The following is a 22,002-nucleotide window of genomic DNA, read 5'->3' on the forward strand; positions in this document are numbered from 1 at the left end:
AGGTGGGGCATTCCATTCCCGAGTGGAGAAGAGTCTGTGGGCCTCTCTGCTAAGGGCCAAGAAGATATGGTGGCAACAGCATACAAGGGATGCCCCAGAGGCTGCTAGGTGGCTACTCATCTTGCTCTTGACAGGAAAAGTCAAAGGGAGCCAGAAACTGGTGGGCTAGAGAGAGGCCTTTGGGCTCGGCACAGTTTCTAAGGTGTTAAATTTGTTTCTTCCAGTAAGGACAGACAAAACACAAGGAGGCTAGGTTCAGGGAAGAGCTTTATTGCTTCCATGAGGGCTGCCTGGGATGGCTTGTGCAGCTGGGGTAAGGTCCTTGGGCCTCACTTCCCTCTGGTCCAGACTAAAGGCAGAACCCAAGGATCTGGTAGTCTCATTGCAGAAACCCAGTTATCTGCGACAAGTCGGTCAGTCCAGGCAGGGGCACTGTTCCATGGATTAGGTGCAGCTGGGGAGGGGAGCTATTCCCTTCAGGCTGGGCTGGACCTCACCTCCAGAGCTTTATAAAGTTCTGTCTGTGTCCAGGGGCTTTTCCTGTTGGCTCTGAAGGGATGGCTCCAGGGTTTCCCCGCAGGACTGCTGGGGCTGGTTAATGGGAATACCCCGTCTTTCCCCCAAAAGGCCAAACAGTGTTATGAGCGGCAGGGAGCTGACTTGAGATGCTATTCACCTCCCTGTGACCCCAGATCAGGATCATGGCACTCCTACCCTTCAGGGAACTCACTGGTACCACTATTCGATGGGCCCTCTAGTGGGCCTGTTTCTGCACTGCAAGTGGACCAAAGAACATCTCCAACCTTATTTAAAAATAAATTATCCCTCCCCTCCCCCCCACCCAAATACACAAAATGATAATACACTAAACACTGATTGGAGAAATGATTTCAGCAGCAGCCTTGCTGCCTAATGTCCCACCTTCTGCATGCTGGGCCTGCGGGGCATTGCCAGTGGCCTCTTGGCCCTCTGGCTTCACAGACCCAGGCTGTGAGGCAGAGTGCTGGTCTCTGAGGCTGGCCTCCAGCAGGCACAGCTCTGGATGCCCTGCCAAAGCCTCACTGGCCCCTGGGGCCCCTTGGCACTGTCCTTCTCTGGGTCTGAGACTCCTCTGCTGCTTGTTCTTGGTGGTGTGTAGGCCTCAATAGGCAAGTGCTGGGCCCACTCAGATGCCACTGCTTAGGTCAGTGATAACGCGTGCCTTCACCAGCTTCCGCAGAAACTCTTTCTCTCGCTGGATGTTGTGTGTCCATGACTAGAAGGAAGGAGACGGAAAGGGATGAGGGTATGCAATCTAAGGCAGCTGCAGCACAAAGCCCTGCTTCACACTGGGCTGGTGACCTGCTCCAGCCACCATCCTCTGGAGCTCTGTAACTGGAAATCTGAAGGCACACAACTGTCATATGTCATGCCTACTGGGCTATGACAGCTCAGCTGTAGATGCAGTAACAAATTCCCTATTCCAAGGCTCAGAGAAAACCATCCTTTCATCTCATCACTGTCCTGGTAGGATTGTGCCTTGGCTTCTTCCAAGTCTTGGATAATAGCCAGAGCTTCCCAGTCCCCTCTCAGTGCTCAGAATCTCGTTTCCTCCACCAGACCTCCTCTGGCAGTACCTGGGCTCTAGACAGCCTGAGGCTAGAGGTGAGTCACTGGGCTGCGCAGCAAGGGGTGTGGACTTATCCTCTGGCCTGATGCAATCTACGCTCCAGCCTTGGGCAGCTCATGAAATCCTGCTTCCCATGCTTACCAGGCAAGGCACCTGAAAAGCAGGCCAAATTTTTCTTATAAAAGTTTCATCTTTTTCTAGGGGGTTGGAGAGATGGCTCAGCAGCTAAGGTGCTTGCCTTCAAAACCTAATGACTGGAAGCCAGGTGTGGTGGTACATGACTTTAACCCCAGCGCTCGCAAGGCATAGGTAGGTGGAATCACTGTGAGTTTGAGGCCACCCTCAGACTACATAGTGAATTCCAGGTCAGCTGGATTCAAGGTGTGAAACACCATGCCCAGCTTTCTTTTAAATCTTTTTTTTTTCTAAATGAAATTTTATTTACTTATTATTTGGGGCTTTTTGAAACAGTCTCTTTCAGTAGCCTAGGCTGGCCTGGAGCTCACTATGCATATATCCATGCTGGCCTCAAATTCATGATCCTCCAGCCCAGGCATCCCAAGAATTGGGATTATAAACATGAATCCCATACCTGTCTTTTTTTTTTTTCCCCCTCAAGGTAGGGCCTCACTCTAGCCCAGGCTGACCTGGAATTCACTATGTAGTCTCAAGGCAGCCTCATACTCATGGCAATCCTCCTGTCTCTGTCTCCCAAATGCTGGGATTAAAGGTGTGCGTTACCACGCCTGGCTGAGTATATATTTTAAGTCTGTATTCTTAGGAAATTACAGGGAAGATGCTACCTTTTAGGGCTTACAAGAAAGGGTTCTTTCTGATCCTCAGTAATTTCATCAGGAAGCTCCATGACTAAGTCTCTCAAAGAAGAAAAAGGCTTGACTGAATGAAGGAAGGACTGACTGTCAATAGTCTTAACATGGCTTGTACCCAGCATGCCTCCGTTGCATATGTCAGCACTAAGACACACCATGCACGTACTCACTGCCACTACTTAATGGCACTAAGAATCTGAAGCCTTCAACCTTTGTTCTGATTCAAGTGACATCCTTTAACCTTTTTTTTTTTTTTAATCTGAAACTTGGGGGTGGGGTCATCTGCAAGATCCCCTGTATTCTTCTGCTCTGAACTTCCCTTGAATCACAAACCTCGCTGTCTTGGAAGGATGCGTAGTAAGGGTCTATTCCCTCACACTCCACACCACAGTGCCTGAGATGGGCAAGTCTCCCTCACTCTTCCTCTTACTCCCCTCAAACCCAGGGCTTTTGGAGACTTCTTTCATTACACCCTGCCATCGCCTCTTCAAACTGCCCTCTTTATGGCTAACATTGTATGATCCACATCCATTCCTTGAAGACTCAAGCATCTGGCTGGCTATCTCTGAGGGTAGGGACTTCTAGGCACAGAGTAGGCACTCAGGAAATCTTTGTTGAATGAAATTAGATTTTAAGGCAAAAAACGAGCTCAAAGGAATGGCAGGGTTTAAGTTCAAGCAACTGCAAGTACTCATAAGATACTCACAGGACTGTTTTTAGGCCCAGGGAAATGGCTCCGTGACTAAAGACACTTGCTTGCAATGCCTGCTGGCCTGTATTCAGTACCCACGTAAAGCCAGATGCAGAGTAGTGCATGCCTCTGGAGTTCGTTTGCAATGGCAAGAGGCTCTGGTATGCATACACACGCACGCACGCACGCACGCACACAGGCACACATAAATAACAGTATTATTTTTTTAAAAAATACTGTTTTTAACTACACATCTTCTTTGTGTGTGTGCAGGTGGGGGTAGTAATCAATGGATGGGTTGGTTTCAAAGCACCCACTAGGAGTCACTGAGGGTTAACAGGTCAGCAGAGGATTGGTTATCCAATAATACTATGGAATTATTAACTTTTTTTTTTGTTTGTTTTTGGTTTTTCAAGGTAGAGACCCTACTCTAGCCCAGGCTGACCTGGAATTCACTATGTAGTCTCAGGGAGGCCTTGAACTCAAGGCGATCCTCCTACCTCTGCCTCCCAGAGTCCTGGGATTAAAGGCATGTGCCACCACACCTGGCATTATTAACATTTTTAAGGTGTGATATCAAAGTAGTTATCTTTTAGATAACTGAGTGAAGTATTTATGGCTAGAATGACATAGTACTTGACAACCTGTTTCTAAGAAAGCAGTGTGTGGGGAGCATGAGAGGAAGGACAGATGAACAATATTGTCTATGTGTTGATAAATGGAACCTGCTAGAATAAGAAAGACAGCTTTCTGCTATGGGGTACAGCTTTTACACTAGGAAATGCCTCCTCTTAGACCAGGGAACAATGCTATTTCCTAATTCCCCCTTCTGTGCAGATTATTGGGAACCCTCCAAGAGCCAGGCCCTGCTGTGGGATGGGGCAGAGCATGACAGTCTGCTCACCCACCACAGGCCACAATCTCAGCAGGGTCTCCTCTGATAGGACCTTTTCAGTCTTCTTGTCTACTTCACCCAGCCACTGAGCATGAGTATCCTGGGATTTTGCCCTGACTCCATGTAATTGTTATTTAGCATCCTTTCTCTGGGAGTTTTCAGCTGAGCAACTCCCTGTATCTGAGCAAGCAGCTCAACTCACACCTTAGACCCTTTCTTCTTTTCTTTGAGGCAGGCTCTCACTCTAGCCCAGGCTGACATGGAATTCACTATGTAGTTTCACGCTGGCCTCAACTGGCAATCCTCCACCTCTACTCCTGAGTCTGGGATTAAAGGTGTGTGCCACCATGCCTGGCACACCTTATACTTTATTCCCTGCTGTGGGGTGACTCCTACATGAACCCACTTGCCCTCCAGCCATAGCTCAGCCTTTCCCCTCGTCTCCTCAGCATCCTGAGGCAGCAGCTCGCTGCTGCCCCTTGCTCCATCTCCACCACACCTCTGGAACTGTTCTCATCATCTTCCACAATCCTCTCCTAAGAGCTCCCTCCACTGGCCACTTCTCAGGAGGGCTCCCACACTCAGTCCACCAGGGACAGTTGAAGATGGCCAGTTGTGAGCCAGGAAGTGAATCCTCACTAGATAGCGAGTCTTCACCTTGATCTTGAACTCCTAGCCTCCAGGACTCTGAGAAATAAATTTCTGTCCTTTAAAAGTCATGCAGTATATGGTATTCTGTTACAGCAGCAGGAACTGAGTATGGCAGAACAGAACCAAAACACCTCTAACAGAGCCGGATGTGGTGGTACACACCTTTAATCCCACCACTTGGGAGACTGAGGTAGGAAGATAGCTGTGAGTTCAAGGCAAGCCTGATCTAGAGTGACACACTGCCCCGAAAAACTTAAACAAACAAAACCCCTCTACCCCTCTAATACAGTATTATTATCATTATTAATTTTTTTGAGATAGAATTTCACTCTAGTCCAGCCCAGCCCAGGCTGACCTGGAATTCACTATGCAGTCTCAGGGTGGCCTTGAACTCACAGTGATCCTCCTACCTCGGCCTCCCAAGTGCTGGGATAAAGGCATGTGCCACCACACCTGGCTTATTTTTGCTTTTTTTGAGGTAGGGTCTTGCTCTAGCCCAGGCTGGCCTGGAATTCACTCTGTAGTCTCAGGCCAGCCTCTAGCTCACAGTGATTCTCATGCCTCTGCTTCCTGGGTGCTGGGATTAAAGGCGTGCCCCCACGTCTGGCTCTAATACAGCATTGATGGTAACTGAAGCAGTGAGTCAGTGGTTGGAGATGTACACTGGGAGAGCAGTGAGAAGGTTGTCTGGGATAGAGCCTTGGCTGATTCTCAAGGGATAGATCAAAACTATGGACATGAGGAAGGCAGCCAGAAAGAAGGATGAGAGAAATAGAGAAACTAGAAAGTCCTGACTCTGGGGCATAAGCAGGAAGGAGTGGCCAACATAAAGGTTTCGGAGGGACTGGGAAGGAAAGTTGTGCGCATCCACTAGCTTTGGGATCCTTAAGGCAGGCCACTGTTACACTTGAGAGAAATCAGGTCAGGTGGTGGGGTATGCAGGACCGAGTTTGGGTGAGGAGTGCAAACAGAGGGGTGCTCCCATGGACTTCCGCCACGTCCCCTGTCCAGCTTCAGCATTCTCACTGGAGGAGGGAGGGTGACCTGCAGCTTGCTCGATATGAGCCTCTGGACCATGTGGAAAGGGCCGGTAGACAGCTGGAGAGGGCCAGGTAAAGAGACCAATGAGAAGCAATGGGGGCCAGAGGTGACGAGAGCCTCTGGATTCTCAAAAATGTGTAGGTCTGCACAGATGAGCCATTTTCCCAGCCACCTCTAAGTCCCCAGTCACAGGGGCAGAGATGTTGCTCAGGACGCTGCCCCATATTTACAGGCTTCAGACTGGAATCAGTGGGAGGTTGCAAAAGGAGCTGAGGTGTAAGGAGGGTTCAGTTTCCCATGGGGTTCTTGCTGTGAAGAAGACGGGCCAGGAAGGCTGGACTCTACCTGTACAGGAGATTGCCTGGGAGCATGCTGGGTGATAGAAGGTTATGCTTGGCCACAGGAACGGTAGAGGGGATATGGGACTCTTACTGAGAGCCAAATGCAACCTTTACTTGTGGATTATGTGAAGCGTCTGGAAACCTTCCTGGGGAAGGTGGGGATTACGGAAGAAGATGGTATGAGTAGGTGGCAGGACTAGAGGATGGTAGCAGGGGTGCAGTAGGAGGAATGAGGTGCAGGGAAGGAGAGGAGGGTGCCTTGGAGGCAATGTCCAGGGAGAAGACAGAGGAAGGGGGTTCTAGGCTCGGGAGAAGGCTAGGGAAGGGAGCACACAGGATGCTGGTGGGGAGAGGCTTGCACTGCAGGGTGGACCACCAATGACTAACTTGCTGAGGGTGGGCGGGGCCTTCTTGGAGATTTGGGCAGCCAGAGCAGCTGCTGGTTGTCTCTTTACCACTTACTTGTCCTCCTGCAGTCCATCCTTTGAGCTAGAAGTCCCCCCTTACCACCTAGCTCCACCCATAAAACACCCTCCTACCCAGCCCCAAACCTCTTTGATGGCTGCCATGCGCACGGTCTCATAGTAGTGCAGGGGTGCATTAGGGGTGCTCATGTCGTAGCCAAAGCCTGCGACTGCCACTTCATCACAGCCATGTAGTGCCATGGTCACTGCCACACTGCCAAGGGTCGGGATGTTCTAGAGGAAATGGGGGAGAGGGACAGAGAGTTCCATTGGAAGCCTGACACCTCCGATCAGCTCCCCAGAGCTAGGCTTCATTTCCAAGGCTGGGTCCTGAGCACTGCCACCCTTCCTTCCTAAGGTACCTCTGCCCAGTCTTCCTCCTCCCCTCCCAAGAACCCAAGAATCTCACCCCCCGGCCCATGAGGCCATTGTTGAAGGGCAGTCCGATGAGAGTGAAGGCAGCTTCCTGGATGAAATATGGGTTGAGGATGCGAATCTCAGGGGGCTCCTTGGGCACTCGAGTGGCCACAGACTTCCAGAAGCCATCAGATGCACTCTGTGGACACAGCAGAAGAGGACATGAGCTGGGCACATGAGAATGGGCCTAGGTGAGTGGAAGGCACCCAAAGTGTATACAGGGAAATGAGCAATGAGGAGGGGTGATGTTGTGCAGAAGGGCAACCTGAGATCTGGGGTGTAAAGCAGCTGACATCTGAAAGCCTTGGCATGGGATACTTGACAGCGACATGGGTAAGTGAATGGGAGGGTGAGCATGTGGTGAGGTCATGGTGTTTAATGGAGGACACAAAGTGAGCTGCAAGGCAGAGGACAGGTGTGGGACACTGTTGGGAGTCTGCACTGGTCTGTGGGGGCGTTCCTTGGGCCTCAGGAAGACCAACAATCCAGTTGTCCTGACCCCCACCCCCCTAGCACCTCAGGGCCCACCAGGGGCCTGCCCTTTCTTGCCTATCTGCTCTGCTGAGCTCTCCTCCTTCCCTCTCTTCTCTTTCCTGGCTCTCAGTCAACTGTGCTAAAGTAGACCTGAAAAATAAAGACAGAACATGAGCCATCCGCAGCACGGCATAGCAGGACACGGTGGAACAATGCTCAGATCCCAGAGCTGGGTGACTTTAGCCTCATTCACTATCAAATAACAGCATTCATCCTTTTGGTCTTATACCTGAAAGGCAATGCCTGTGAAGCCTAACATGCCAGTGTTTGTCCAGGCCACCACTGCTTTCCTTATACATCTCTCCCCACTCCCCCCACTCAAAAACAGAGACCTCTGATCCCCAGCCCTTCCTGGTCTTGACCCTCAAGCCAATCACCTCAGTTCCTCTCATTAACTCCCTCACTGTACTGCCCCTTGGAATCAATTCATTCTTCCTTTACAACTGGACTCTTTCTGTACCAAAGCTGGAGGATACCATAAACCAACCAACTTTGAGATTTGCCTAGGAACTCTAGAAGAATCAAGTAGAGTAGAAAAGCACACCAAGAGGAAACATTCCCCAGATACAATGAAAAAGAGACCCATTTGCAATAATAACAAAACACATCAGATGCTGAATGATAAACTTCAGAAATTTGTTAAAACTGCAGGAATAAAACTATAGTCCTTTATTAAGACCTAGACAGAAGACTGAAAAAATGGGACAGAAGGGCTGGAGAATTGCTCAGTGGTTAAAGGTGCTTTCTTGCAAAGCCTGATAGCCTGGGTTCAATTCTTTAGTACCCATGTAAAGCCAGATGCACAGAATGGCACATGTATCTGGAGTTCATTTGCAATGGCAGGAAGCCCTGATGTGCTCATTCAATACTCTCCTCATAAATAAATAAATACATAAATAAATGTTTAAAAAATGGAAGATGGACTGGGGAAATAGCTCAGTGGGTAAGAGCACTTGCTGTGCAAGCATGAGGACCTGAATTCAGATCCCCAGAATCTATGCTTAAAAAAGAAAGCTGCAGGCTGGAGAAATGGCTTAGCAGTTAAGGCGCTTGTCTGCAAAGCCAAAGGACCCACGTTCAATTTCCCAGGACCCACGTAAGCCAGATCACAAGGTGCATGCATCTGAAGTTTGTTTGCAATGGCTGGTGTTCCTGGTGTGCCCATTTTCTCTCTCTTTCAAATTAAAAAAATAAATATTTAAGAAAAAAACAAGCAAGCTGGGGCTGGAGAGATGTTTTAGACCCAGGTTTGGTCCCCAGTACCCAAGTAAGCCAGATGTACAAAGTGGCGCATGTGTTTGGAATTCATTTGCAGTGGCTAGAGGCCCTAGTGTGCCCATTCTTTATCTGCCTCTTTCTGTCTCCCAAATAAAATAAATTACATATATATATATATAATTATATATATAATTTTTTTTTTTAGAAAAGAAAGCTGGGCATGGCCTTGGATGCCTGTAATGTCAGTGCTGAGGGAGGGATAGGGGAGAGACTGGAGGATGATTGGGGTTTGCTGTTCAGCCAGTCTAGCTAAAAGCTCCAGGTTCAGTGAGAGACCCTGTCTCAAGGAAGTAAGGCAGAAGAGTGATATAGAAAGACATTTAATATTCTCCTCTGGGTATGGTCATGCATGAGTGCACACAGCTGCACACGTATGGATGCACTGTACTTAAAAAATGGGGCGGGTGTCTGGGAACATGGATCAGCAATTAAAGGCACTTGATTGCAAAGTATGCTGGTCCAGGTTCAATTCCCAAGCCACCCATGAAAGCCAGTTTCAGAAAGGTGGCACAAGAGTATGATTTTCGTTCACAGTGGCAAGAATCCCTGGCATGTCCCCTATAAGTAACTTAACAAAAACTTTTAAAATGGGAGAGATAAATCATACTCCTCACTCCTAGGTTGGGAGGCTGAATATTAACACAATACCCATTATTCCCAGTTCACTGTACAGACTTAACATAGTGTTTGTTTGTTTTTTTTAAGGTAGGGTTTCACTCTAGCTCAGGCTGACCTGGAATTCACTATGTAGTCTCAGGGTGGCCTTGAACTCACAGCGATCCTCCTCCCTCTGCCTCTTGAGTGCTGGGATTAAAGGTGTGCAACACCAACCCCGGCTAGGGCCTAACATAGTTCTATAACCAATCTCAACAGGATCTTTGAAATTTATGAAAATGATCTTATCTAAAATAATTAAAAGAAAATAATACCCCCAGTTAAAAACTAGACAGTAGACTGTCTTATGGATTTGTACTTAATCCACAGTGATATTCATGTGGGATCAAGACAAGATCGCCAAGGCGGACTGACACGTACATCGGTAAAGGACCACCACCAGTGGCGTGAAGTGGCAGGTCAAGGTGTGACACTCAGGAAAGATCTGTTTTTTTCTGTTCACATTACACACAAATGATACAACGTTAAAAAGTAAAAGAATGAAATTTAGAAGTACACTTTATCACTTAACATTCTATCCATTAACTATTAATGCAACAGAAAAGTAGGGGCTGGGGAGATGGCTCAGTGATTAAAGGAGCTTACTTGCAAAGCCTGATGGTCTGGGTTCAATTCCCTATTATCTAGGTCAAGCCAGATGCACAAAAGTGGTGCATGCGTCTGGAGTTTGTTTGCAGTAGCATGAGATCCTGGTACACCCCCCCAAAATACATTTTTTAAATTTATTTGTGTGCAACAGGGTCTCTTGCCATTGCAAATGAATACTGGACACTTGAGCCATTTTTTGCAATTGGCTTACATAGGTGCTTTGGGAATTGAATGCAGATTGAAAGGCTTTGCAAGCAAGCACCGTTTAACCTCTGAGCAATGTCCTCAGCCATTTGTTTTTAAAGTTTGTAAAGTCAAAAGTTTTTAATTTTTTTTCATTTCATAAATAATTAATGTTTTTAATGTTGTGACAAAATATACCTTGAAATTTCTTGTGTGTGTGTATGTGTGTGTGTGTTTCGAGGTAGGATCTTGCTCTAAGCCAGGCTGACCTGGAGTCCACTATTTACTCTCAGGCTGGCCTCGAACTCACACCAATTCTTCTACCTCTGCTTTGTGAAACTGGAAGAAATTAGCTTATTATCACAAATCCCTTTGAGAATTTGAAAACAGCTCCAGTGGGATGGCAAGCTACTGCCTCTCCTCGCTCCCTCGGTCTTTTGGAGGGTAAGTGACTAACCTGGCTTCCTGGACCTGAGAGTGCAGAGTATGTCACACTTGCAGTGTGATGCAAGTTGTCTCCTACACACACATGCGCACACTCGCAGCTCTTCACTTCCTGCTCCTGTGCAGCAGTGGGTAAGCTGAAGCAGGGCCTGCCTCCTGGGAGCATGGCCTCTCCCTGGCCCTGTTACCTGTGTGCCCAAGCTCTGAAGTTGGCACTGCCTCAGGGCTAGCAGCTGAGGGTAATGTTGAGACCCTGGGGAAAAGGACCTGGAGTCCCAGGGAACCCCACATCAGAACTGTGAACTGGCCTGGTCAACCCTTCAGTGCTTCTTCTATTTCCTTCCCATCAGTCACTGTCCTGAGGAAGATCTTTCTCAAGAATTTCAGGGAAAGGAAGAACAGTAAGACCAAGACGTGACTAGAGGATTTCTGTTGCCCTAGCCACAGAGATATCACAAACCAACAAATCCCCCGCTGGTCTCCTAAAAGTAAGAAGACCAACCAAGCAACAAAACCTTGCAGACACCATGACCTCTTTTCTCAACACAGATGCATAGCAGCGTGTCTACCACAGCACGGGCTTCATGATGTGGAAACACGAGGCTCACAGCCCAATCCCACATTTGTGACCTGGGGCATATCACGTCATCTCTTTAAGCCCTGAGTTCCTCTTGCACAAAACAGGGATGACAAGACTGACTTCCCAGAGAGCTAAAGGGATTAAATGAGATGCTGCATTTTATAGCATCTGGCAGTGTCTGGTTTACAGTGAAAGCTCAATAAATCTTCCCTATTATGACTGAGTACTGCAGAAGCCAAGAGATTGAAGCGCAGGGTGGGGCTGGCCGTGTCAGTCACCGCACATGCACACCTGCACAGGTCTGCACCTGCATCTATCAAGGCAGCCGAGTAGGGAGCCAGCTTTGCCCACTGGCTCCTGCTGGGCAGACAGTGGGTACTGGAGACCTGCCTACTGGTGGGTGACACTGCCAAGCACCAGCACACAGTCTTATCTCCTAGGGCCTGTGCCCACAAGCTCCGGTCTAGATTAGGGCCTCTCGTGTCTCACTCTGCCCACAGGACACAGTGGGCACAACAGGCCAGTCAGTGCCTCTGGCTGTTTAAGACCACAGCTCTTCTGAAGGATAGCTGGGGGCTGCATTCCATGTCACCCCCTCCTCCTCCAGGAATGTCCCTGCCTCAGTCAAGTCTGGACTGGCTCCTGTGTGTGGAGGTGCCAGCATCCTGCTGATGCAACTGCTTGTCTGCAAACAGCCAGAACCAAGTGGGAAAAGATCTGGGAAGAAGAAAGCACCTTCTCACAAAAACGCCTGCTACCGTGCTTGTCCTGGCGCAGGACTGCTTCCAAGAGGTCTGGGAGCAGAGATGACCTTGTCCTTTTGCAGCCAAGGCTTAGGCCAATGTGCTTACTCCTTATGATGTTCATTGTGACTGCCTTAAAACAGGCCGCCAGCTACCTGGGGCTGGGTCTCTCAAGAGCCACTATCTTGTGTCTTGTCTTACCTCAATTCATGGGCATCCCTGCATGGGTCTGATTTAAAAAAAAATTCCGCATTTTATTTTTACTTATTTATTTGAGATGGGGGAAGGGAGGGAGGGGGGGGAGAGAAAATGAATGGGTGTGCCAGAGCCTCCAGCCACTGCAAATGAATTCCAGATGCATGTGCCATCATATGCATCTGGATTACATGGGACCTGGAGAATTGAACCTGGGTCCTTAGGCTTCACAGGCAAGTGCCTTAACTGTGAAGCCATCTCTCCAATCCTTAAATTTTTTTATTTTTACTTGAGAGCGATAGACAGAGGAAGAGGCAGATAGAATGGGTGTGCCAGGGCCTCCAGCCATGGCAAACGAACTCCAGACGCATGTGCCACCTTGTGTATCTGGCTTACGTGGGTCCTGGGAAATCAAACTGGGGTCCTTTGGCCTTGCAGGCAAGCACCTTAACTGCTAAGCCATCTCTCCAGCCTGTGTCTGATCTTGATCTTGACAGTCTCAATTAAAATTCTCAGTGGCTTCCTACTCCCCTTTGGGACAGTGGGTGTTTAAAGTGTGGGGTCTGAGGTTAAATAAACCCTGACATTCCAACTACTCACTCTCTGTCCCAAGGTATTTCTGTCTCTTTTTCCTTGTCTCTAAGAAAGGAGTAGTAATACCAGTTCCTGCCTTATTAGAGTGATTTTGTGTCCTGACAGCTAAAAGTCATGCATATAAAATGTTTGGCTCAAAGTCAGCTCTTGTTGGCTTCTGCTGTTATTGGTCTTTCAGGCATCTAATCCAAGCTACCTGGTATAATTCTGGCTTACAAGACCCTCTATCCTCTGCACACACAGACATTGCCACATCCATGAAGATCACTCAGGACATTATGGACCACAGATGGATGTTCACACACCGCATGTCTACAATTAGACTCGAAGGATGGGGTCCTGTAGCTCAGCAGTAAAGCCCTTGTCTGGTGTACCGAAGGCTCTGGGTTCAATCCCTACCATCATAAGGATTAGTAGCAAATAAAATTTACTCTAGATATTATATTATTGATAAGCTAGTATAAACTAGCTTATCAAGCTATTAAGTAAAATACAGTCTTTCTTTAAAAAGTATCATGGAGGGTAAGTTTTGAATTTGTAATTCTGACCTGAGACCTGTGCTGCATGGCAAAGTAGGGAGAGCTGGTCGCAGCCTACCTCCTGTACTGTCCCTCTCACATGGTGAGACTTACGCCTGTGTGCATGGATTCCTTACCCTATACATCTGAGCTCTGCTTGCGGACATTCTTGGGACTGAGAGCTGGGCACATGGTGGGGTTCACCCCTCAGGAGGCTGAATGCTTTAGCATTTTTAGGGAAAAAGATATGGAAGTCTCCAGGACCTGATAATGGTTAAGAGTAAACAGGCTGGGATGGGCATTTCCAAACTCTTGGCCTTTACTCACATTTCTCTTCAACCCCCAGTACAGGTACAGTCCAGACTGGGGCTAAGGCCTACACCTCTCTGCCTGGACTAAGGGCAGCCACCCAATGTCAAAACATTATAGTGAGTGATTTTGTTGTTGTTGTTTTGAGATAGGGTCTCACTTTAGCTCAGGCTGACCTGGAATTTACTCTGTAGTCTCAGGGTGGCCTTGAACTCACAGTGATCCTCTTACATCTGCTTTCCAAGTGCTGGGATTAAAGGTGTGCACCACGCCTAGCTGAGTGATTTTTTGTTTCTTTGAGGTAGGGTCTCATTCTAGCTCAGGCTGACCTGGAATTCACTCTGTAGTCTCAGGGTGGCCTTGAACTTACGGGGATCCTCCTACCTCTGCCTCCGAAGTGCTGGGATTAAAGGTGTGCACCACCATGCCTGGCTGAGTAACTTTTAATTCACTACATACCACATTATTTGCCATGTTGTTCTCTGGGCCTGAATTGCTCATGTTCATCTGGCCAACTTCTAAAACAGGCTGGAACCTACAAAGCAGAGAGCCTGGGCCTGGGCCTTACAGAAGTATCCCGGAAGCCAAGATGGGGTGGCTAGACCAGCTTGACCAGGGTGGCATCACTTCCTTGTGCCGGGCCCCGTCACTACCTGGCCCTGTAGCTCAGCACTCTCCCCAGTGGGCAGACAATAGTCATTGGGCCGTCCCACTGGCCTTGAAGATGAGCAGTGTCAAGTGTTTCATGCTCGCCATCCAGTTCAAGCTCTACAGCCTCTGCCCAGTGGCTACAGCAGGGGACGCCGAAGGCTCCAGTTCTTCACGCTGAATCCTGTGGCATATACACTTATGTTTCCGCACATGCAAAGAACAGGGAGAGTGGTTGGGATGGCTGGTCCAGATGCCCACACCTTCTGCAGGGTGGCTATGCTGATGCATGGGCTTTGTCTGGTAGTAACACTGTGATTTGCATAACCAACCCCTTGGGTCATGTTTGGGTTTGGTTACCATAAATAGCGTCATGATAAAAATCTTTTGTGTGCAAGCAAGTTTCTCCTTCCTTTGGGAGATGGCTCTTGGCACCAAGTGCTATTTCCTTTCCAAAAACCTTTCCCTCACTGAGACAACCTGGTAGCCTCTGAGAGCACCTGTCCCTGCACTCCGGCCAGCACACTACGCTGTACTTGAAACACATTCTTTGTCCCTGCAATGGGTGACAAATGGCTCCCTGCTGGCTGCATAGGTGTGCCTCCAGCTGCTGGCTGCATAGGTAGGCCTCCAGCTGCTGGGTGGGCCTTCTGCACCTCTTGTGGAAGTCTTTGGTCTGTATATCCCTACTCCTCAACTGCCAGGTTGTAATGACTTCCTTGACAGCCCTTATAATAAACCTTTGTCATATTTTCTAAACAAACCTTTTGAAATATGTGGCATAATCTCTTTGTTTATTTAGTTTACATTCATGTTAGCAAATGTGACCTCTAACATTTCTGGTCCTTAAAAGTGTTTTTTTCTTCTCCTGCTGAGTGTCGTGGCTCACACTTGAAATCCCAGCACTTGCAAGGCTGACACGGGAAGACTGCCTTGAGTTCAAGGCCAGCCTGGGCAACAGAGTGAGACCTAGTCTTAAATTTTTTTCCTTTTGTTGCAGATTTTTCCTTTAGTTGTACATATGTGCACATGTATACATGTCTGTCTATGTGTGTATATGTGTGTGTGTGTGTATGCACATGTGGATGCCAGAAGTCAATGCTAGATGACTTCCTCAGCAGTTCTCCATTTCACCTAGTGTACCCACTGGGCTAGACAAGCTAGCCTCAGCAAGTCCCAGGAATCCTCCCATCTGCACTTACCCCGCCCTGGGATTACAGATGTGCATTGCCACACCTGGCATTTTACATGGGAGCTGGGGACCTGAACTCAGGTCCTCATGCTTGCATGGCAAGCACCTTGCCCATTGAGCCCTCTCTGCAGCCTCTTTGGTTACTTGCATTTTGCTTTCTAGTCCACATGGAGTTTATTTTGATGTATGCTATGAAGAGAGGGTCAAAAAACCTTTTAGAGAGCTATATTTGGAAAAAGTAAAGAACAAAGAGAAGAACCAGCTTGGGGTGGACCATGGGATGCTGACAGACAACTCCGAGAGGCACAGCGCCAAGGACTGTTTAGTTTTCATTTCTTTATCGAGGAGTCATCTTGGAACTACAGGAAGAAAATCAAACATGGTAAAGAGGAAAGAGATTTCCAGGACAGTCAAGAAGAGAACAAACAGGATGCTAGGGTTTGAGTGGGAGAGATTTCTGCACCCCCCCGCCCCGCCCCGTTGGCCAGAACTGGAGCAGCTTTGCTGAGGGCAGAGCCGGACTGATTGAGCACCGCAGGCTCTGGTTGGAAACCTCTCTCCAGAAGAGACTGCCTCACCGCTGGGCCTCAGTATCCACATATATTTATGCTCATTGAGGTGATGCTGCTGGATGGCCTGGGCTTTCAGAGCTAGACTGGACTGTTCCTGATCCTGGGGTTTATAAGCGTTCTAACACAGCCTGGGAAGGGGTGCAGCCTAACATGCAAGTGTGAAATAGCAAATACATTTTGCTACTGACAGAATTGAGTGTAAGTGTTACATACATACAACAAAGTAGCAAAAGGTCAGGTGGTGCATGCCTTTAATCCCAGCACTCAGAAGGTTGAGGCAGGAGGATCGCTATAAGTTCAAGGTCAGCCTGGGTTAGAGCAAGACCCTACCTCAAAAAAACCAACCAAACCAAAAATAAAGTAGCAAAGACAGAGGAGGCGATGGGAATGTTATAGTGTGAATTTTATCCTGTGGGAGGGTGGGTCTCACACCTGAGCTTGTACCTGAACCACTCAAAGGCCTTGTTAAACTGAATTAAATTAGGACTGGAGAGATTGCTTAAAGCATTTGTTTATAAAGCCAAAGAACTCAGGTTCAATTCCCCAGGACCCACGTAAGCCAGATGCACAAGGTGTCTGGAGTTTGCAGCGGCTGGAGGCTCTGGCAGCATGCCCATTCTCTTTGTCTCAAATAAATAAATGATAAAATAAAATACAAAAATGAATTCAACAGGTTACTGGGCCCCTTCCCAAATGACAGGCTTCTGTGACGCTGCTAGCATCAGAAGGGACACAGAGCACACTTGCATCTACACAATGGCCTCCAGTAAGCAAGAGAACCAGTCACATGGGGGCTTCAGCTTTGTTCTTCTGAGACAGATGAGGAGAAAGGACTGGAAAGAGACCTGAGTGGTGGCATGGAGCTGCTAAAATCATTCGTGCAAGCCAATAAGTGGTAAAAGGGCAGTGGATCATGAATTTGGAGACTTGAATACACAGGGCAGAGAAGGCGGTGAATCAAGTTTCCCAAGTTTCTGTACACAGGCCTGTAAGAAGCAAGGGCTGTCCCTGGAGCCTTGCACTGCCTGGTCACACAAATGCTCCCAGGACACTTCCTTAAAGCGAGGGCAGAGGTTGAGTCCCTTGGATTTAGATTCAGAAGGCCATTCCAGTAGAGTAGGTTTGAAAACCAGGCTGGAGGGGTTGAGGAAGGGGAGCATGGCAATGCCAGGACAGAACACAATTCCTCCAACATCAAAAAGGGAAAGTGAGGAGGTGAACAAGTTACAGGGAGGCCTTTATGTCTTATTCGAGGTAGGGCCTCACTCTAGCCCAGGCTGACCTGGAATTCACTATGTAGTCTCAGGGTGGCCTTAAACTCACAGCGATCCTCCTCCCTCCTCCTCCCAAATGCTGGGATTAAAGGCGTGCACCACCATGCCTGGATGTAATTTCTTTCTTCATGGTGACGATCAGTGGCCTTGGTACTTACCTGGCTGGATGCAGAAGTGTCAATAAGTGGGACAGTGTTGGAAGCACAGGTCTTCACATGACTTAGATTGACTGAATGTGAATAAATGAACCAATGAGTATATGAGAAGAGTTACCATGCAGTGGTTAGGGTGACACATGTAGATTCACATATGGCCCTACCACTCACTAGTACTCACAGCACCTGACTCACACTGCTGCTGATGGCTGCCTGAGACAATGCACAGAAATCGTACTGGTGAGGGCCTGCCTGTGGAGAAGCTCAGTGAAGAGTATTCTCCTAGGCCCAGGCAGGTGCGGCAGATGTGGAGGAGTCTAAGCAGGAAGGCATATAGTCAGATTTAAGTTTTTAAATTTTTATTTATGAGAGAGAGGGAGGGAGGGAGGGATAGAAAGAAAGAAAGAGAGGAAGGACTGGCATACCAGGGTCTCTAGGCATTGCACTCAAACTCCACAAATGTGCACCAATTTGTGTGCACGTGTCACCTTGTGCATCTGGCTTAAGTTGGTTCTGAGGAGCAAAACCTGTGTCCTTAGGCTTCACAGGCAAGTGCCTTAACCACTCAGCAATCTCTCCAGCCCTATGGTCAGATTTCTTAGGAGGACTCTTGGAACAGTTAGATGTAGGTTTAAAGCCAGGCATGGTGGCACACGCCTTTAATCCCAGCACTTGGGAGGCAGAGATAGGAGGATCACCACGAGTCTGAGGCCACCCTGAGACTACAGTGAATTCCAGGTCAGCCTGGGGTAGAGTGAAACTCTACCTCAAAAAGGAAAAAAAAAGAAAAAGATGTAGTTTTAAATCCAGCTATACCACTTAATTAGCTGTGTGATGTTAAGTAAGCAATTCACTCTGTCTGTGCCTCAGTTTCTTCACCTCTACGATGGAGATGCTAACAGTACCTGTCTAATGGGGTCATTAAATTAAGGGGTTCAAGAAAAGCTGGGTAATAAGTACTTAATACCTGACAGCTATGGTGGTGATGATGGCGATGATGATGACAATGAAGGACAAGAAGGAAGAGTAGCCCAAGGAACAGGAAGAGAGGCAGAAAAAGGCAAAGATAGTTATTTGAGGCTGAGTGACCAAGAGGGCACAGAGGTCAGGGATGACATGAGTGCAGCTCCTGAGCACCGGCATCTGCAGTGGAGGAGCGATAGGGATGCAGCATAGGGAGGGAGCACTAAGTCCTCCTGGCTCTCAGAGGCCTGGGAGAAGCAACAATGGCCAAGGTAAAGCTGTAAAGAAAATACTATCCAGGGGGACCTTGTGGCAGAGGTGTGAGGAAGGGACTGAGGCAGGGTCTGTGACCTCTGGCTCTAGAGTTGAGCATGTGTGGCCCTGGCCCGCAACCTTCAGAGGCAGTACTCATGCCCAGCTCCTCCTGGCCTGAGCAGGCTCAGGTACAGATGGACGGACATCCAACCCCTAGCATGGGCCTGCTCCAGAGAGGCTTCACATTCGGAGGCCTCGTGGCCGTTTGCCCTGCAGAGTTCCCAGCGCAGCCCTGCCGCTGTTCTCCAGCGGACTCCACTGGAAGACCAAGCTTGTGACAAGACCTGTGCCCCAGGCCCTGTTCTTCCCTCTCTGTTCCCCTGAAGGCTGGAAACAACCACAGCTGTTCTAGGGCAGGCAGAGGGCTGCTTAGCAGAGATTACCTTTCTAGCATGGCCAAGGGAAAAGAAGAGAGCAAGGGCCCTGGGCCACCAAACATCCTGAGGCCCTGTTTGGGAAGAGGTGAGGTAAAATGACACGATGAGTGACACGATGAGGAAGTTCACCTCTCCCATTTCCTGTCCTCTCCAGCCTTCATCCAGAATCAGTGATGCACAGGCCACAGCATGTGAAATACTTGCTCTGCCACATCACTGGTGGTGTGCCCTTCCCTCTCCACAGTCTCACTTACCATGTCCCCAAAGGAGATGGTCTCCAAGTGTCCATGCACGCAGCTCTCTTTGCTCATAACACCTCTCCTGACTCGCTCAGCAATTCCTTTTGCCTCCCGTTCAGCAGAGCCTCTCTAGTCTAGGAAGACTTCTCCTGGCCCTCTCTGCTTACCTCTAGGATGCTCTAGGGGTCTCCCCATCATAGTACCTAGCATACTGCCCAGTAACTCTAGACTGTGAGAGGCTCTGGATCTGGAAATGTTGAATTTGTCTCTGAATTCCTGGAGGCCGACACCTAATGCCTGGCACGTGTGGGAGTGCAGAGGGGACAGCTGCAGACCTGCATCTGAAGAACTGCTCCTCTCCCACTAGGGACTGCTCAGCTGTACCCCTTTATCCTACAGCCTGGAGAGATTTTCTCCCTCCTGGTCTCAGATCCTCCTCACAGTCCACTGGCGCACTCCTGATCAGGCCAAGGCGTGCACCAAGAGCTGCTTGCTGGCAAGCAAGGCTTCTGGGACTAGAGGATAAATGGCATTTTAGAAACCTGTTTGGAGCTATCTGTGCCATTGTCCAGCGTATCAGGAAAAGAAATAACCACAAATGGGGAAGAGCAGAACCTCTCTCTGGATAAGAAAGTGCCACCATCCTTGGCACAGTTGTTCCATCTTCCTTGCCCACATCTTCTTCCTTCTCAGTTCATCAGGCCTCCTGGTACCAGAAAGGCACATGCTATCTACGTCACTGCTCACACAGCAAGTAGCTGGCAGCAGCTATGACTGGGCCTAGTACTTGTTCCAGCCCTGGCTCCGGAACAGCACTCCCTCCTGCCAGAAGTCTGCAGGTGAGACTCCCGACAGGTGCAGAGCTTTCCAGCAGCCAGAGGCTGCACAGCTAGACACATCACAGCTGCAGCAGGGCAAGCCACTGACTGGGTCTGGTGGCAGGCAGGACCAGCAGAGGCCACCTGGCTCACATGTACCTGGGTCTCAGAGGCCAAGGAAGTGAAGCAGAGCCTGGAGAGGCCCTGGGAGGGAATCAGTCCACAGCTGCGGGTGGGAAAGGGCACTCAAGAAGGGGGCTCTGGAGCAACAAAGGGCCATAAAAGTCTACTGCAGTATTGGGAAGGCAAGAACATCACTGGCAGTCCTCGGTAGTTCACTCTGAAGCCCTAGGACATCCTTAGCTACGGTGTCACAGAAGGCTCACAAGACTTCAGGACTCCTTCCCATCTCCCCTCTCCTCTTCCCTCTCATCTCACCCACACAGGCTGGCCATGGATTCCTATGCATGGCCAGGATGGGGCTGAGCAGGGTCCTGAGCATGCGCCACACTGCTTCTTCACATACTGCTAATACCCAGAACTGCCTGCTAAGGCCTAGGCCAAGGCCAGGTGGAGTCCTTACTCTTCTACAAGCAACAAGGCTCTACTCTCCACTTCCTCCCACTCTAGCTGGCTTCCTCTTTTCTTCTTTCTCTCCTTCCTCCTTGGATATACTGGAAGACCTTTGACTTGACTGACCTTGGTGTTTTTGAGGGACAGGTGGCAACATCCACTGGGCTGGCCTTGCACCAACAAGGCATTTGGACTGGCTGTCTTTTCCCAGTCGGCCAGCATGCAACAGGAATCAGTGTTTGAGCCAATTCTTGATCATTCATGGTGACTAGGCACTGAAGGGCAAAACCCAGTTGGATGAGGGCTCAGCCCTCTGGGATCTTCCTATCCTGAGGAGGCCTTGGGCTGTGACAGGTGGAAAGACAAAGGATACAGCAGGAGGGGGTGGGCCAATGGGTAGAGGGCCTGGGTGAGAAAACAGCCCCCAGGGGCCCTGTGGTTTACCAAGGCAGTCCCGGTTCTCTCCCTTCTACTTCTAATGTGCCTATTGCAGTTCTGTTGCCCCCAAGGTAAACAGAAGAGACACAGGAAGACTGGTATCTCAGGGCTCAGGGAAGAGAACCTACTTCTCCTTGGTTTGGTGGGCAGAAGGCTTGCTGAAGCTGGGGCTGGCTGCAGCCAAATAATCACCCTGCTACTTTCCCTTTTCTTGCCCTTTGGGGACCTTGGATGAACCCCACCTAGCCAGTTGCCTCACTTAGCCTGGTTCTGAGATGGGCATCCCTTCTCCACTGCCCCATTGACCTGAGTTTCTAGGCCTGACTTGTCTTCTCTATTGCTTGCTTCCTACTTGACATTGCCTGCACTTGGCCTTGCTTGGGAAAAGGCTGTGAAGTTGAACCAAACTGCACTGAGACTCCCTCAGGCAGGCTAAGCTATTCCCACCTCTTTCTTCTAAACCTCCAAAAGGAACAGCTAACTTCTTACTGTAGCAGAGGGCCATCTGTCATCAATGTCGTAAGAGGCTTGGGTACTGGAAGATGAATGGCCTGGGCTCTGCACACCCCTCCCTCCCCTGGGATGGCTGGTGACAGCTGGATGGGAGGAACGGGGGATGGATTTAGACAAGTTGGCAGGTGTTCCTGCAGGCCCAGAAACAGGAAACAGAAGTCTCAGGAGGGGACCCAGTGGGTGGTCTGCTAATGGGCAGTCTGACCCTACTCTACCACATACACTCCCTAAAGAAACAGGCCCAGGCCTTTGCCAGCCTAGAGCAGCAAGTAGAATCTGATCATGGCCAAAATGGCCAAAATGGACTCAATGCAAGGCTGGGGACCCAGCTGCAGTCAGTGAGGA

At 49.1% G+C, this 22,002-nt stretch overlaps 1 protein-coding gene across 6 annotated transcripts in view; it reads right to left on the reverse strand.

Moving 5' to 3' along the window:
• Positions 1-250: 250 nt before the first annotated feature.
• St3gal3 (ST3 beta-galactoside alpha-2,3-sialyltransferase 3) overlaps positions 251-22,002 on the reverse strand; it is a 250,952-nt gene continuing 229,200 nt past the window's right edge. For all 6 annotated transcript variants that reach the window (XM_045150483.1, XM_045150486.1, XM_045150485.1 and 3 more), the window contains 3 exons: positions 6,932-7,078; positions 6,610-6,756; positions 251-1,255 (listed from right to left, as the gene is read on the reverse strand). In XM_045150483.1, coding sequence (XP_045006418.1) covers positions 1,166-1,255; positions 6,610-6,756; positions 6,932-7,078 — 384 coding nt within the window. In that variant the 3' untranslated portion in view covers positions 251-1,165. The remainder of the gene's footprint in view (positions 1,256-6,609; positions 6,757-6,931; positions 7,079-22,002) is intronic.

This window comes from Jaculus jaculus, chromosome 5 (assembly GCF_020740685.1).
Source record: "Jaculus jaculus isolate mJacJac1 chromosome 5, mJacJac1.mat.Y.cur, whole genome shotgun sequence".
Classification (NCBI taxonomy): Eukaryota; Metazoa; Chordata; class Mammalia; order Rodentia; family Dipodidae; genus Jaculus; species Jaculus jaculus.